We start from the raw sequence: 18,044 nt of genomic DNA on the forward strand, positions 1-18,044 counted from the left end.
TTGTTCTTTGTAACAACTGAACGAGAACTGCAACGTTCTTTCCAGCCAACATCGCGGCCACCGTGGCGGGGCTGGGCTGGTTCCTTTCGTACTCGCCGTACCTGCTGATGACGGTCAAGTACCACGACATGTCCCTGGCGAGCAAGATGGCGGCCTGCCTCTGCTCCAACACCGCGATGGCCTACGGAATGCAGATCATCATGATGCACGAGGGGCTGGGTAAGTATGGTGGTTGGGCACCCAGTGTGTGTGTGCTATCAGGTGGCAGATCCAGAGTGAAGGTCAGGCGAGGGCCAAATCAGATTCTCTAATACAATTTTAGTACATTTTATTTGTGGTTTTCAAAAGTCGCGTATCTATAGCGCTGTGTGCAGTAAAATAATACTTCAATAAGTGTGGTATACTGTGATAAGCCGCCCCCTTCCCTCCTTCTGGATCCGCCAATGCGTGCTGTTGATTTACCGCAGCAAATTGTATTTGCGGAAGCGTGGATTCACGTTGCGATAATTTATGAAATCAGCTAATGTAAAACTAATTACCATAAACTTTGACTTCGAAAAGTTTAGATTTTACAGTAGTCATCTGCAAACAGGCAAACAGTGCTGTTGATAGGGTCCAAGTGGGGAAGGGGGGTAATTTTTCATGGCTCTGTTGAGTTTTAAGATTGTTAACAGAATTCATAGGAAACCTTTCAAGTCATGCGGTACACGCGGATCACATTTACAGTTATGGCCATATTGACAGATGTGTGTTTTTTTTTTTTACGTGATAACGTCTTATAAATCGATGAATGCCGGTTGCACGCACGAAAAAGCATGACTCATTGTCACGTTCCGCCTGAGCCGAGCGTGCAAGAACCGGCCAACCACCGTGCGAGAAAATCTTCTATAATATCAATCAGGTTAAGGTGGGCTTTTTAACTAATTGTTCAAGATTATATTTAAACAAATTATTTAAATTAAATTTGCAAAAACTGTAAAAAATATTTGAAAATTAAAAAGAATGCAATATTTCATCAATGTTTTCTTTTGACGTTATCACGTAAAATTATCGTCCGTAAACCGACTTTACAGACAACCCCCCCATTTTTTTTTTTTTAAATTGTGGATATTGCACAATTTGTATGTTAAATAACAGGAGGGAAGCCTGACAAAATTATTTGCTCTGGTCCTTTAGTTTTTCTCTACAGCCCTGCTGCAACTTGGGACTTTTTATATTAGTGAATAAAAATCAAAATATAATGGCTTTTAACAGCTATCACAAAATCCCCATTTTAGAAACTATATTGGTATGTGAGCAGTGTCACTCCTATTTGTCAGATGCATTGAAACACCTTTGTGTCATTAATACAGTAAACCATTTTCTTTAAAAAAAACAACCAAATGTTAGTGTTGAGTGGTGTTAGTTGATGATGGAATAATATTGTTGTTGCAGGCATTGGTCTACATTGGTCTTCGATTTGGAAACCCGCTATGCCTGACGACAACTTCGTGTTTGGTCACGTAATGATAATGATGGTTCTGGACATAATTACCTACTTGCTCGTAGCGGTGTATGTGGAGGCAGTCTACCCAGGAACGTACGGTGTCCCAAAACCTTGGTACTTCCCTTTACTGGTATGAAAATTTCAGTAGGTAGCAGTTGCTGCTGGATTTGACTTGGTATTGCATTTCACTCAAGTTCAAGGTTCTCATACACATATGCATGACAAAGGGATAGTCCAGGCACCCATTAGTACAGACAAGATTTAATGGTGTTATAAAAAAAGCAAATTTCATCATTAAAAATAGTGGATTTTTATCTTCATAGTCATTAAAAATTAAAACAAGTGTAAAAATAACTACATATAAAGCACAATAATGCTGATCACCTGTTTTAACAATTTGTGGTAAGATGCATAAAATGTGTACATAAAACAATACCACATATATTGATGAGAGCTCATAAGTTAAGGAAAAAACTGGAATTAAAACATTTGGTATTCTTTTGCAATGTTCCTTAGTTTGGAGAAAGCTAGCTATGTGTTATCATTTTTATGTTTAAAGTCTTGTGTTACTATATAAATCACTCAAATATCAAAACAATAAATGGTGTTGTTGGAACTACTAAACCTACATAACTTTTCAAGCAGTGGGGGAAAAATATTTTATTGTTTGTGTGCATCAAGTTTATTTTTGGTGTCAATGTATTTTCAAAATTAAATTGTACTTTTTGCCACTTTATTATTAGTTCAATACTATTAATATTGATTAAAATATAGTCAGTGTTAAAAGCTCAACATCATTTAATATTGGCATTTAACCTCATGCGTCCTTGAATTCCACTATCTTGAAATCAAGTGCCCCATTCACATACGTTGGACTTTTAGATACGGCGGAACCTTCCGCCATCTTTGATTCTGACATCACAGCAGTGATGTTTCTTTGTAGGCCTTTAACCATGTCTGTATGGTATCAGCTGTACACTGCTTTTATTTACTTTACCATGAAAAAACCTTACATATAAATTAAATAAATATTTTTATTTAATAAATAATATTTTTATATTTTTAATAGCTTAAACTACAGATTTAATACATGAATTCTATATTTAATACACAAAATGAGGTAGGTAATAGTGGTGAATTTCACTGCATTTTTGCATGGTATTGACTCCCATTTTGGTGTAAGGCGGTGTATTCACTTCAGTTTTTTCGGTTGAATAAATGGAAAAAAAACGGCATGGAGTGCGTCAAATTACGATCACTCGAGAAAGCTTGTCAGGTAATGTTGAAGGGGCAGAAAAATTTAAAAAAAAAAGTTTGAAAAGTTTATTAAGAAGGACAAACAGACTGCAGATCAAGTTTACGATGCCGATGAATCCTGTTTATTTTATCGGATGTTGCAGAGTAAAAAACTAGCCACAAAATTATGAGATTCAGCGAAAGGGTATAAAAAGGGGAAAGACTGCCTCACCATAATTGCTTGCAGTAATGCGTCGGGAAAGCACAAAATTCCTCTCCTTATAATAGGGAAGTTCAAAAATCCCCGTGCATTGAAAAATTGTGAAAACGAGACTTATTGTCTGTCGTTTACAGCTCACAAAAAAGTGCTTGGATGGTTAGTGAAATTTTCACAAAATGGTTTTTCAAGAATAGTTTGCCATTAGTAAAAAAAAAAAATATTTGAATTACTGTGGCCTTCCCAACAAGGAGTTTGGCTGATTGCCAATGTGCCTTCGCATCTGTCTGTTAATGAACTAGTCAAAATTGACATTTCAGTGAAGTTTTTACCACCTGATGTATCTTCTCTTGTTCAACCGATGGACCAAAGAGTTCTAGAAAAAATTAAAACAAAAAGTGTACAAAAGCCAAATGCTAAGTCAACTGGTAGAGGACGAATGAGAGCATGGTGTGGTAGTGCTGCTGAAATATTTTAACATAAAGACTATTAATAATGTGATTGCGGAAGCTTGGGACCGGTTTTGAAGGTAAACTTTGATAAAGTCGTGTAAATAGTTGTGGCCTGGTGTGTGTGACTTGCCAGAAAACAAGATTGAAGAAGAAAAAAACAAGCGTAGGTTCCGATGTTTATGAAGAAGACGTTGCCAATCGGTTGCAAATTGACAAATGATGGAGGTTATAAAGCGATCCGAGAGGAAGAAATTATTTCATCATGCAGTGTTACAGAAAATAAAAATAAACAGGATTCAGACAGTGTTAATAAACCAGCTGTGGTATAGATAAAGTGATGGTTTACTCTGAAAGTCAAGCCGAAACATCGCCAAACAAGCTTGTAATGCTCAAGCGGATGTGAGATTACACTGCTCGTAAGCAATACACAAAATTGAGGAGCAAAAATTTACTGCCTTTTCTTACAACCGACTAGATTGTACTTATATTGTATACAGTGTAAATATATATTATGTCTTTATAGGTGAAAGTGTGCCAATAATAATAGTTTTCAAAATACATTAGAAATATTTTTAGCAAGTACCTACTATATGATCTTTTTTATCGTATTACTTATTTTCTGGATACCCGGATTTTCGTTAACTCAAATCGGCCCCGACCTCAGTTGATCCGGTTAAACAAATTTCTACTGTACTTAGAAAAATATAATTAATGTTATTTTATTTATGAATTGGAATTTTTCAACTTCATTTTTTAATATAGAGCAAAATCTGACAGTTTGTCTAAAAATCACAGTTCACAGTGAATTGCTCACGCAACCACTTTAATCAACTCCATCGATTGATGCTTTTTTTTTGTGTGTGTTTGATAATGCAATTATGATTATTCATGGAGCTCAAGGCTATCAATAAATCAAGGATTTTACTTTGTAATACTATGTTTAAATTGTTTAGTGTTTTGAATTAATTGGTGTTTATTACAATAACTTTGTGCATTATAAATTGTGTGAGATTTAACATCAAGTTTTTAACATTTTTTTTTTTTTTTTTTTTTTCACAGCCCTCTTACTGGTGTGGTTCCAGACAAGTTGTAAACAACACAGACGAGGAAGTTATGGAAATGGAGTTTGATGATCTGGCAAGCTGTGATATGTTTGAAAAGGAGCCGAGCAATGTACACGCCGGGATACGCATAAAAAACTTGCATAAGGTAGAGTTGCTTGAAACTGAATGAGGCAGCGCAGTGGTAGAACTCGCTCGAGAGGATCTGGGTTTGGAGCCTCACCCAGGCATTCTGATATCCGTTGCTGAGATTTTTACAGGTTTTTTTTTACAACCACTGGTGTGAACTTTGGAGTTAATGATGTTATTTATTATGTATTTAGTAGACTTCTTCGAATACTGTTTTTTTTTCCAATTCAAATCAAATTTAGAATCAAATCGAATATCACAAATATCATAAATATTAAATAATTTTTTAAAGTCATATGTTAACATAAGTACAGTGAAATATTTTTCACACTTTTCCAAGAAAAATTGATCTAAAATACATTACAATAAAAAGAGCGTATGGCACTATTACAAAAAGGTGTAAAATAAAGAAAAGTAAAAAAAAAAAGAATCTGGCAATGCATTTTATTACACCAGAAAAATGTGTGAATAATGTTGCATTACAAATTTGAATTTCTAAATAAATCATCTTAGCCTTATATAGGTTACTATTTTTTTTTTAGTATTTTTTTTTTTTTGCAAATGTGTCGACCTATCTTTTGGTAACAAATAATTTGGAGGAAAAAAATTCAATTGGAGATGTCGAATATAAAAATATTAACAAATATTGAATACATTGCAGACCCCCTAGTATTTAGTACCATAATCACATATTTCACCAAAGTAGCAGAGTTACAAAGCAGAGTATTTCAGAGTGGTGATAGGACCCATATTACTGATAAGGGATCAAGTTTCACATACTTAGGTGCAGAGACTCAAGGCTTACGAGATTGTAGTCTCCATGTAGCAACAACTAGGTATGTACTATTGAATGAATGAATGAATGAATGAATGAATGAATGAATGAATGGAGGTTTATCTCGTTGACTGCGAGGTCTTCAGAGACAGTGAGAGAAGATGTGGTAATAATGGAGCTGTGGTGGCAGTGGCAGATCCAAGATTTTGGTTTGGGAGGGGGCTTGACCCAGCTGAGGCTAGGCTTTATCAAGGCAAAACATTAAAACAATGGTGGACCCCAGATGCTTTTGGAGGGGGCTTGAGCCCCTTAGCACCCCCCCCCTCTAGATCCGCTACTGCGTGGTGGAATTATAAAAACCCACGGGCTCACGGAAATGTCTGCCACATTTCCGTTGTGAAAAGTTTGGGTTCAAAAATGCATGTAATGGAACCCGGCATTGGCATAGCTGTGTTTATAAAGTTGGGGGGGGGGGGGGGAACAAATAATGATTTTGATGTCATGTAAACCCATTCCCCTCCTACTAAGACGGGTTGGGGGGGGGGGGGGTCCGGGGGTCCTCCACCGGTAAAATTTTGATTTTAAAGGTGCAAAATAGCGCTTTTTAAGCAGTTTTTTTTGTATCTAACCATTGGATACATCGATGTTAAAATTATTATTGTTTCCTTAAGATAAAATTTGATGAGTGAAGAAATTACAATTAAAGTTGGGCACGATAATATTATAAAATAAAAAAATATCACGGTCTAGAAAGTTGGGGGGGGGGACAGTCCCCTCCACCCAAAAAGTTCAGGGGGACACGTCCCCCCTGTCCGCCCCCGGTTCGAACGCCCCTGGAACCCGGTGGTATTGCCTCGGTGGAAGTGGAGTGACCTGACCCCTCGCCACACGAGCCTGGCAGGTTGCGACGGCACACCCCACCCCAGCGCAGCTGTGACCGTGTGCACGGCAGGTCTACGGCAGGAAGGTGGCGGTGAAGAACCTGACCCTGAACATGTTCGAGGGCCAGGTGACGGTGCTTCTGGGGCACAACGGGGCCGGCAAGACCTCCACCATGTCCGTACTGACGGGGCTGACTACGCCCACGAGCGGCACTGCAATCGTCGGGGGCTGCGACGTGCAGGCGCACGTCGAGGGCGCAAGGGCCAGCCTGGGGCTGTGCCCCCAGCGGAACGTCCTGTTCCCGGAGCTGACGGTTCGCGAGCACGTTTTCTTCTTCTCCAAGGCAAGTCCCCGAGGAACTTTCCTGTGTACTTGCACTATTTGTGTGTTAAACAGAAGAATTCTTAGATGTTAAGTCATTTTATTCGCTATGCATGTGTGATAATGATAACCCAACACATATATCAGAGACGTAGCCGTGTTGGGAGGAAGGGGGGGGGAGAGAAGTTCTTTGGGTCCTAACCAGTGGCGTAGCAAGCGGGTGGCAGGGATGGCACCCGCCAGGGGCGACGGAGAAGTGCCGAAGGGGGGGGGGGGGGGGCGCCGCCGCGACTGTTTCGTGTTATTGAACCCTCCCTCCCCCCCTCTATCACTCTTTTAATCCAAGAGGGGGCGCTGTTTTCAATTCTGGCCAGGGATGCCAGTCACCTTAGCTACGCCACTGGTCCTAACCCCTCCCTTCCAGGATTAAAAGAAAACACAAGCGAAGACAGAATAAGAAAATTATAGCGACTAAACACAAAAGTTTACAGAGAGATCATTTTGGACGGATTATTGTAAACGTTAGAGGGCTACAAGAATGTATTTCCTTTCCAACCTGTCTCGTACACATAAACTGCAGAAATTTTGTTTCCAAGTGGTCTCTATATCATGACAGTTTGCACACAATTTACTTCAAGTTTGTCTTTAATTTTTAACTTGACTTATGACACATGACCCCTTAATGGGTCAGCTTGTTACGGTTTAGGCGTGGGTGTTAGTATTTTGTTCCGTCTGGTATTAAGTGTGAATTTTATGCCATTTGTTTTATGCGTGTTTTATTGTATGAATAAATGTGATTACAGCATTAGCTGCAGAGCATACAAGTTTTTTAGGACTGCCGATCCCCAAGAACAAAGAGGGAACTTGTCAAAGCTTGTCAGTAATGCCAAATGAAAGTGAACCGTAGAGGTTGTAGTTTTACTTGAACTTAAATTGCAGTTTTTCGATAAAACTACCCTGATGCAACTATATTTTTAATGTTCAGCATTCCATGTGCAGCTTATTTTAAAATACTGAAATTTAAAAAAAAAGAAATAAAGGAATTAAGCTTTCCGTTGGAGATTTATTTATTTCCATAGTATAGGTTTTTTCTCAATATTATGGGTCAAAATAAATTTATTTTAGGTCTTGGAAGAATGTTTTGTTGGTTTGAATGAAGTAAAAAATAAATTTATTCGAAATTCCAAGATTAAGATAGATTAAAAATTTGACCTTGTCAGTTTACTGTACTTACTACGCATGTTACAGTTAAAAGGCATGTGTTTTGCTGGTTTGAATGAAGTAAAAAAAAAAATTATTCGAAATTCCAAGATTAAGATAGATTAAAAATTTGACCTTGTCAGTTTACTGAAATTACTACGCATGTTACAGTTAAAAGGCATGGCTGAAGAGGACATAGAGGAAGAGACCAGCAAATACCTCCAGCTCCTGGACCTGGAGTCGAAGGCTGACGTCCAGTCGAAGGCACTCTCCGGCGGCCAGAAGAGGAAGCTCTCTGTGGCCATAGCGCTCTGCGGGGACTCTAAGGTTGGCTCATCAACGTTAGGTTGCCTCCGAGTTCGCCCAACCCACTGCTGATTTCGTGTCGCTGCAGAGCTAGTGCAATCACGTGTAAACTAACACACGCACCAGAGATTAGGGAAATATACAGATGGAGCATAAGGTACAATTCTTGATGAGGAGGGGGTAGCCAAATGGAGAGGGGGATTTCAGTGTGTTACATGTACCAATATGGCAGCCATTTGTTTACAAATATATCAGCTGTACCTGTATTGAAGGTTAAATTGGAGAAAAATGTCAATTCATATCGCTACATTTCTAATATTAATATTCTTTTTGGATTTTAAATATATACAAACATATTAACCAGTAATATTTTTGATATAATTTTTTTCCAAACAGCTTAACTACAGTCTTTATTAAAAGCAGACTAGAACAGCTGATACAAATATAAACAAATGTTCGCCATATTGGTATGTGAAAATAAGAAAAAAATGGCTTCACATTTGATGGCTAATGCCCCATCTGTATCTTTTCCTAATCTCTGCATGCATGAGTGCTTATACTGTTTGTTTCAGAGAATGTATGTTACTTAAATTAATTACAGTAAAACTCTTTATTTACCCCATCTCTTATGATTTCACTACTTTCTATTTATATTATTTTTAGGATTGTTGTTTTTATGCCGAACAGGGGCTTACAAACTATACTCAAACCAACTGTGCTATGGAGGTCGGCTCTTCAGTGGTTTTCATTCTGGCTTATAATGCCAGTACACTCTAAGTAACCAACTTTATTCAAGCAAAACAGATCCCTGCAACACAAAGAATAAAAAAAACTCAATATTTTCATGAGCGAATCTTAAACTTTCAATGTTTTAAAGCTTTGCAACAAACGTGAAGCTTCACATCAGACATGATTAAGCTTTGCATCACAACCGAAGTTTCAAGTAAAACGAATGGCAAATTTCCTGGTGAAGTGAATTTAAATATTGGAAAGAGCTTCAATTGATTCGCATAGTTTAAGCTTCCCACAGGGCCTATTGTCTTGTCTGTCGTGACCGTTAGATGCCCTGATTGTGTAGACAAGCTAATTCAACAGCAGGGCCGGCGCGTCCATACAGGCGAACTAGGCAACCGCCTAGGGCGCCAAGTAGCTGGGGGCGGCGCAGCACGACACATAACAGCTCATATAATATGTTTAACGATTAGTGAAACTAGATGAAAATGGATTTTTGTAACAGTTTGGAATGTTTATATTGATATAAGTAATTATTTAAAGTCCACGGTGGCCTGTTCATGATTTGTAATGAGTTTAAAAAGTTAAAAAAAAAACACAAGCCCTGCTTACATTTTGATTGTTGACAAAATCTTTTAGGCTTACGTGATGTATTTTGAGGCAAGGAAATTTTTTTTTTTGTGGTGTCCGGTTGGGCGGAGGGGGGCAGGGACGTTAAGGTTTTTCGCCTAGGGCGCCAATTCACCTTGCACCGGCCCTGTTCAACAGTTCTGCACGGGCTGGTGTCGGGCCGCATGCGCAGGAGACAAGAGCCGGTCTGTGTGACGTGCTTGCTTCCCTCGTCCCTTATCTCGGTGCGTGCCGGCTGCCCGGCAGAGCAGGTGGTGCTGCTGGACGAGCCGTCCTCGGGCATGGACCCCGCGGCCCGGCGCGCGCTGTGGGACCTGCTGCGCACGGAGAAGCGCGGCCGCACCGTGCTGCTCACCACGCACTTCATGGACGAGGCGGACGCGCTGGGCGACCGGGTGGCCGTGCTGGCCGGCGGCGAGCTGCGGTGCTGCGGCTCCCCCTTCTTCCTCAAGAAGAAGTACGGTGCGTGCCGCCTGCTCGTCCGCCTCCGGCGCGGGCTCGTTCTGTGCACGACACTAGAGAGACGTGTCGTGGCTAGAGACCTGCGAAAATTCGCGGGGTTCAGTGACCTCCCGGGATTAGACTCCGCTACACTCTACACACTCGGGCAAACGCCAACACTGTTCATCGGCCGCTTACTTGAGTGAAGCCTGCAACTCGCGTAGTTTCGGTTCCCTGCGAGAATTTCCGAAGATTTCCGAAATTTTGCGTTTTGGTATTAACGCCACTTCAGCCGCTGAATCAGAAGTTACCAATGAAAACAAGCATGTTGTGACTGACCTGACCTAACCTAACCTAACTTAACCCTTCGAATATTTATAATTTCAATTTTTGAGAGAAATCCGAAGTTGCAGGAACGTGGTAGGGAACCGAAACTACGTGAGTTGTAGGCTTCCCGCTTACTTGTGAGTCGTCGTGACCGAGTGTCTTGTGATTTGACACTCCTTTGAGCGAGGGTCTCTATAATTGGCCCTCATTAATCCAGATTAACAGCGAACCAGTGGTAGAAGCAGCGCTAAGGTAAAATTACTTGAAATTGTAGCATATCGCGAAATGAACCCGCGAATTTTGCAGGTCTCTAGTCACGGCTCGTTTAAAACAACACATCTTACTGCTTCGGAACGGTGCTTCGTCGTAAACAACGCACTGGCGAGCGATTGCACAGCCGTAAACTAACAGGCAGAACAAGAATATTTGCACGTGGATACATGACACACTGCATGCCATACGTTTGAGGTATCAGGCAGTGTGCGAGTTGAAACAAAAAAGACAAGTCGAGACACTTTTCTTGGTGTCAAGCTCACATTGTGCTGTGTGCTCTCTGGTTGGATATGGCTGATTCATTAGCATAGTCAGACCTGTACGAACAAACTAGGACACCATAGTATATCAACACAGTGGCTATCTCTAATAATAGCATATTCATTAAAGTGTGATTTCACCAATTTCCTTTGAATTAAACCACATGGCTTTGATTCACAGCTTTGTACACACGTACACACACGTGAGAGTGCATCTCAATCGTCCATTTTCTGTCGCTTCGGTCGAAAGCCTTCTCCAGGTTGATCTGACCACAGGTTATCCAGAGGCTGATGAATAATACCTGTCACGAGCTCGAATAATTTTAAGGAGTTGTCGAATCAACATGTGCTGGGAGTAAGGCCTCCAGTTACCAGTCACTGGGAACGTCCGGTAATGTTTGTTGGTTCCGACGCAGGGACGGGCTACCACCTGGTCGTGGTGAAAGGCCCGGACTGCGACCCGCACGCCGTCACCGGGCTGCTGCGGAGGTACCTCCCAGGCGTGGACGCGGGTCAGAGCACCGCCTCGGAGCTGTCCTACCTGCTGGACGAGCGGCAGTCGGCCGTGTTCGAGCCGATGCTGCGGGAGCTCGAGGACAAGCAGGCCTGCCTGGGGGTGAAGAGTTACGGCCTCGCTCTCACCACCATGGAGGAGATTTTCATGAAGTGAGTCCGTGTGCCGTACCAAACGCTGCGACTCGCTGACCTTCGTTCGCACAGTGGCGGTTCTTGGGGAGAACCTTAACCCCTCTCCCTCCCGACATAAACACTAAAATAAGGAGAGGGATGACAAAAAAATCTACTTCAGTCCGCACCTGAGCTATAGTCGGCTCAGGTTTCTAAAGTATTATTTGGCTTTTTTTTAGTGCTACTGTTATTTTTAAAATGAAATTTTACTAAAAATTTTTTAAATCTTCAGTGTTGTAAAGTACTTTAAAAGATGTCAGAAAAGTTTTTAATTAGCCTCTTTTAAGGGCTATTAATTTTTCACAACTTTGGACTCTTAGTTTAACTAGGAGTTAATTCCATACCAAAAAAAAACCTTCCAGTCATATCTGCCCTTTCCAAAGTTCGAAGCTTGGACCACCACTGTGTTCACATGATGAAGAAAAAAAAAATTACGTTAGCCAAAAATGATCATGTAAGTAAGTAATTTATAGCTGGATGTTAAACAGCGAAAGGTCATTAATCCGGCACAGTTTGGACAACGGCTATGCCTGATTAGTAGAGACAAGATTTTATGGTTTTATGTTTAATCCAATTTCGTTTTTAAAACATAGTTTTTTTGGTGTAATTTTTTTATTTTTATAAAAGCTTTTTTTTTATACCTACTCAATACCTACTCCACCATAATAGAGGTACAATTTACACGCTGCATTTTCACAAATAAAATAATTTGTAATAAATTATTGGTCTATGAAAATGTTGCATTCAAATTTTACTCCTATCACACCCAAAGTAGTTTCACTTCAAAAATCTGAGCGCAAGCGCCTGGATTGGTGCCGGATTGTAGAATGTACCGAAAAACGGTACGCTGGATTAAATACCTTTTCACTGTATCTGGATTAATTCAACTCAGTAGCTCAGCGGTTAAAGGTCCTGGCCGATTAACCAAGGTTCAATTCCTTGCCGGGTCAAGGATGTATCACTGGTGGGGAGTATCCTTCCCTGGGTTCAGTACCAGGGGCTGTATCGACCCTTCAAACCTCTGTGCTGCGGAAGTGAGCGGCAGACCACCGCAACGTCATGTGAATAGTCTCGCCGTAGTCAGCTCCTCTACGTGGTGGCTGGGGCTCAGGGTCTGGACCAGCCTCTTAACCAGGGTTGGAAAAAAAACAGTTTTTTTTTAAATAAACAAACAACTTGAATTTTTGGTTTGAATCAGTTTTTTTTTTGTTTAAACACACTTTTTTTTTATTACATTAGTTACTTTGGTTTTCAGCATGCTCAAATGAAACCCATACAGCATCCCACTTTCTGCCATTCATGTTGAACCAGAAAAGTTGTATCATAAAAAAAAACTCAAGTCCAGCAAATCTGCGCGTTTGACTGGGACTTCACCACAGAAAGGGTATTTCCCCACAGGAGGAGGATTCTCCATAGCTAGAGTGTTTCCCACAGAATGGGGATTTACAGTACGGTTGAGGATTTTCCATAGAATAGGAATTTTTTTAAAATAATAAATTTATTTATTTCCTTTTTTATTATTTTGACTACAAATCACTAATTAATTTAATTTTAGAAGAGTGTTTAGCTAGGTATAATTACAACTTATTCAGATATTTTAAATGATAAGATTTTAATTAGTACCTATATAATTTTTTTGTTCCTTTAAATTACAAGAAACATTAATTAGCAAATTATTGTTGTTATTAGAGTAGGTAGAATCAGACCTTTCATTAAAATATTAAGATATTCTATTTAACAATACGTTATTTAAAAAATAACCACTTTTTTTTTTTTTTTTTTTTTTTTATAAAACCACTACTTGGTTTGGACTAATTTCATTAAATTTGAAACATAATCTACAAAGTATTTTACGACACTGTTCTTGAATGTTTGCATTTCAGAGTTGGGAAAGAACAAGACATGTTGCCTCAAAATGGCAATCTTTGCCATGAAAATGGCGCAGACGACTTCAAAATGAACATGGCACGGCACATTCCCAATGGGAAGGCTGCAAATGACTTGAAAACTGATATAGGTTAGTATGAGTTGCTTAAATTAGCTACAGAGTTATACGTTTTGTATGAAAGTTGGTAACAACTCCGGTTTATACAGACCATTCTTGTTACTAACAGTGTGTATTGCTGTGGTCTCACATAATTTTTTTTAGGATCGTCTCGCAAGAATATCTTTATAATGCATACAAAAATGTTTTAGCATTAACAACCACAAAAAAAAATTATTTTTTAAACTTCTTTGTGGTGGTAGTAGCAATAATAATATTAATAATAGAATATATCTTAAGATTCTGTCAATATTGTCAATTTTTAATGTAACAAAAATTAAATTATTGAAAACCTTTGTTAAAAACTAAATGAAAAGAAAACTAGTATTGACATCATGACTATGTTGTTTATAATTGTTCTTTTGGAGTTGAAAAAAATAAATAATGGAATTAAACATAATATTTTACTTTACTTTTTTGTAAACTTATAAAATGCTTGTAGAAAAATATTTTCATAAATAGCAATTTAATAGCATGGTATCTATAATGTGTAACAACTTTTTTTATTTCAGATCCAAACTCAAAAATTACAATAATTTACAAAAAAACCAAAAAGTTTATTTTATTTTGGGCATGATTTGAAATTGAATGCTCCACTTCACCAGCCAGTGGGTTATTGCATTTTCATGCAATTATTTTCATTTTATTGCATTTCCTTTGGATGTTCCAATATACAAAAAAAGGTTCTTTAATCCCGCCGATTAGACACCACGATAAGTGACTTTATCAGATTATCGATTTTTTACCGAAATATTCTCCAGTTTCAATGACAAATGGAATGTTGTCATCTATCTAAGGAACCTACTATGGCATTAGAAATTTCCTCTTTCAGAGAATTAAAAACGTCCATTGCTTCCTTGGGAATAGGGAATTATCTGTAGTGAGTTAGTGGGTAGATCTTTTCAGAAAATGTTGGGATCCATTTTGAGTTGTGAGCAAACATACCGACTATCTGCGCAAAGATGGAGTGTTATGAGAAGTGACAAGATCCATGAGTGTTTGGAGTCTCTTAGGGTCAGGTTTGAAGGTATCTTGTTCTATTGTGTAACGCAATAGGTTTATTGCTTTAAGATATTATGCAAATTTTCCTTCATTTAAATATTACATGTATATACTAGAGGCGAGGCCATGAGGCAGACCAGCAGCCTGGCTAGCCAGTAAGCTGTGCGCCTCATCCGATAAGCAATGGCTCCTTGCTACCCCCCTTCCCCGCTTCCTCCTTCCCCAGCGCTTTCTCGGTGATCTCTCTGCGGCTCTTGAGGGTTCTGCACGTTTCTAGAGGCCCGCCTGAGTGAATTAGCGTTACTAGCACGCCATTTTTCTTGGAGCTTCAGGTGTTAAGTCGACCCTGATGGTGCGAGACCATTCCAGAAGGGGGCTGAGGGGTATAAAAACTGCAAGGCCAGCCTCCAGGTGAGTGAAGTGAAGAGGACAAGTGACTCCTTGGTGAGTGAAGGTGGATGATGAGCGACGGACTGTGCACATAATCACACCTTCTTAAGTTCCATTTTTCACTCTCTCCACTGGAGCTTGGCTCGACAGTGGCTCTCTCTACTGTTCGTCTCTTACCATGCACCTCGGTCCCAACACACTGCTTCACACTGCACCGTGACACAGTCCCGATGCACCAATCTTGGCACACGAAACCTGCTCGTCACCTGCTTATCGCTTGCCAAGGGGTCACTCACCCTCTTCACTTCAATGCTCTCACCAATTACACATTCGCTTGCCGGTGATGCCACCAACCTCTTTCACTCCCTTACTCCGGAAGTCGGCGTCATCCTATATAACCTGCAAAATTCTGGCCTTGAATAGTCTCGTAGACCTCCGAAGTGACGTGTCTTAAAAATCCCCTAATCACTTTAATGTATGAAAACAGTGGCCTCCTAATTACGCCACTTCACACAGACGGGGCTCTGGAAACATGCGGATGCCCTGGAGAGAGGTAGAGTGGAGCTGCTGCTAATCGGACTGCCACGTCGGTAAGAGAGGGGAAGGCGCCACCTGCAACATGCCCCTCCTGCAGGCTGGCGTGCCGTCTGGATGGGCCTCGTGGCTAGCCATGTTGTAGCAATGCATAGACAGTAACTTAGCTTTATTTTAAACATCTAGTATGCAAAATATTATCAGTCTCGAAATGAAAATGTAGACGGGCTTACGCAACTGTGGAATACATCCCCTCCCCCAAATCCAAAAAATGTAATTATTCCCACCAACAAAAGGAAAGAATTAAAATGTAAACGGCAGGTAAAGTGGTTCTATCCCCTCCCCCTCGCAACATGAAATTCTGCGTGTGCTCATGACTGTAGATTTGTATAAAAGAAAACCAAAACCACCGGCATATATGTGTGCCGCTGTGGCGTGTTTCAGCGGACGGGCTGGGCGGGTGGATGCCGACAGGCGCACGGCTGGCTCTGAACCAGCTGCGCGCCGTGGCGTTGAAGAGTGCGCTGCACGCCTGGCGCACGGGCGTGCTCTTCCTCGTCCAGCTGCTCATCCCCGTCGTCAACATCTCCGTCACCTTCCTGGTCGTGGAGCGGTGGCAGAGCTCCAGGGACCTGCCCCCCATCGAGCTGTCGCCCGAGGTGCGAGTCCGGCGTTCTCTCTCTCTCTTCTCTCTCGTCCGAGGGCCTCAAGAGGCCACTCCAGTGTTTCAGGGGTACTACGCAACCCGCATTAACCTCATAAGATTCAATTATATTTTCATTTTGCTTATAACTAATTAACTAATATAGATTTCGAAATGACTCTTGCTTGATATGCAAGACAACGATGCTCTTATGAAAGCCCCTTTCTTCAAAAAAACGTGCATAAATTATGGTTCAAACCTAGACAATACACATATGCATATTAGTAAAGATTAGTATAAAGCCATAATTTATGCACGTTTTTGAAGAAAGGGGCTTTGATAAGAGCATAGTTGTCTTACATATGAAGCAAGCATCATTTCGAAATCTATATTAGTTAATTAGTTATAAGCAAAATGAAAATAGCATTGAATCTTACGAGGTTAACGCGGGTTGCGTAGTGCCCCTGAAACACTGGAGTGGCCTCTTAAGGCAGGCTCTCACGCGCCGTGTTGGTTCCTTCGTTTTCTGTTCGATTCTGTTATTGAAGGGCTTTCCCTCTAAACGTATCATGATAGCTCTCTGTCATTTCTCAATAGATATTTATTAAATATCATCTAAAAGTTCTGAAAAGTCGTCCAAGTGGCCAATTGGGTTACCTTTCACAGTTCAAATAAAATAAAAAATTATCTGGTGAGAAAATTTGTGACCCAACAAAAAAAAACTACAAGAGAGCAATGGAAATCAAATTGCGGGATGATCATTAATTTTTTTGTAATGACAAGACAGTGATACAACCAACTCCTTCTGATCGCAATTTTCACTGGAATAAAGGAAGTTTTCTGGGCAAAACTGCAAAAAAAAAAATTCAATTCCGAACAGAAGTCATGTCACCTCCTTCGTGAAATGAATGAAGGGACGAATGAATTAGAACTAACGTCTTATTGATGTCAGGTCAGAAGATGCGGATGAAATACTGAATAAATGCTTGGGTAGGAGAAAAATACCTGGCTCATGGCAACATCCTCCATGTTTCTCCATTTGCGAAAAAAACATTGGGGTTTTTACAATGCTGGGAATGTAACTAGGCATGTTAGGCAGCAAGTGTTCTGACCATTCGAGGGGCTAAAGCCCCTCTGGCTGCAACTCACACATGAGGTTTTTTTCCTAGGGAAGAACTGATGACTGAAAATTTTCAAGAAAGCTCTTCCACAATATGTATTTGTTTCTGTTGCAGCTGTATGGCGAACCTCTGACTCCGGTGGCGCTGCTGTCGAGCAGTTCCGACGCGGCCGCCACGTACCAGCTTTACAAGGACCTGTACCCCGCGAGCCTGGTGGACCTGAACCGAGGACTGCCACCGGGCACGGCACCGAACATCACCAGGTTCATGCTGGCGGAGGTGAGGGCTCGCAACCTGTCGCATTCTCCTACGTATCGAGACTGTCTGGTGTTTGCGTACTCACAAGGTGGTGATGAGAAAACTCCAAGGCACACGTGGCAACAACGCGAACAACCTTGGTGCACGTTCGGGCGGGAACAAACAGTGGATCTGTTATGACGGTTACCATGATAAACTATGTACATATTAGAATAATCATGCTCAGTGGCGGATCCAGGATTTTGGTTTGGGAGGGGCTTGACCCAGCTGAGGCTAGGCTTTATCAAGGCAAACACTAAAACAATAGTGGACCCAGATGCTTTTGGAGGGGGCTTGAGCCCCTTAGCCCCCCCCCCCCCCCCTTCTGGTTCCGTACTGATCATGCTCATGGTTATGGGCAGTATACAACACATTTCACTACGAAACTGTGACCATTTGCTGCTTCAAGTATTTAATAACACCGTCTGTTTGTTCCTGCTATTTTTAGCACTCTTGAAATCAACATCTGAAAATGATATCGGCCTCTTGATGCATTTATCTAAATTAGGGATTGTTTAGTTGGTCTATATTTGCTCGAGGTAGTGAAGCAAGTTTTGGAGTAGTAGTTTCTTACATGTTTTTTTTTCTATGCGTAATG

The 18,044-nt window shown here is 40.6% G+C and overlaps 1 protein-coding gene across 1 annotated transcript in view; it reads left to right on the forward strand.

Moving 5' to 3' along the window:
* The window catches only part of LOC134537649 (phospholipid-transporting ATPase ABCA3-like), a 91,298-nt gene that overhangs the window by 54,718 nt on the left and 18,536 nt on the right, over window positions 1-18,044 (forward strand). The window contains exons 9-18 of the mRNA XM_063378319.1: window positions 46-219; window positions 1,435-1,616; window positions 4,451-4,600; window positions 6,309-6,581; window positions 7,931-8,086; window positions 9,679-9,889; window positions 11,145-11,394; window positions 13,299-13,432; window positions 15,830-16,044; window positions 17,264-17,428. Coding sequence (XP_063234389.1) covers window positions 46-219; window positions 1,435-1,616; window positions 4,451-4,600; window positions 6,309-6,581; window positions 7,931-8,086; window positions 9,679-9,889; window positions 11,145-11,394; window positions 13,299-13,432; window positions 15,830-16,044; window positions 17,264-17,428 — 1,910 coding nt within the window. The remainder of the gene's footprint in view (window positions 1-45; window positions 220-1,434; window positions 1,617-4,450; window positions 4,601-6,308; window positions 6,582-7,930; window positions 8,087-9,678; window positions 9,890-11,144; window positions 11,395-13,298; window positions 13,433-15,829; window positions 16,045-17,263; window positions 17,429-18,044) is intronic.

Source organism: Bacillus rossius, chromosome 12, assembly GCF_032445375.1.
Source record: "Bacillus rossius redtenbacheri isolate Brsri chromosome 12, Brsri_v3, whole genome shotgun sequence".
Classification (NCBI taxonomy): domain Eukaryota; kingdom Metazoa; phylum Arthropoda; class Insecta; order Phasmatodea; family Bacillidae; genus Bacillus; species Bacillus rossius.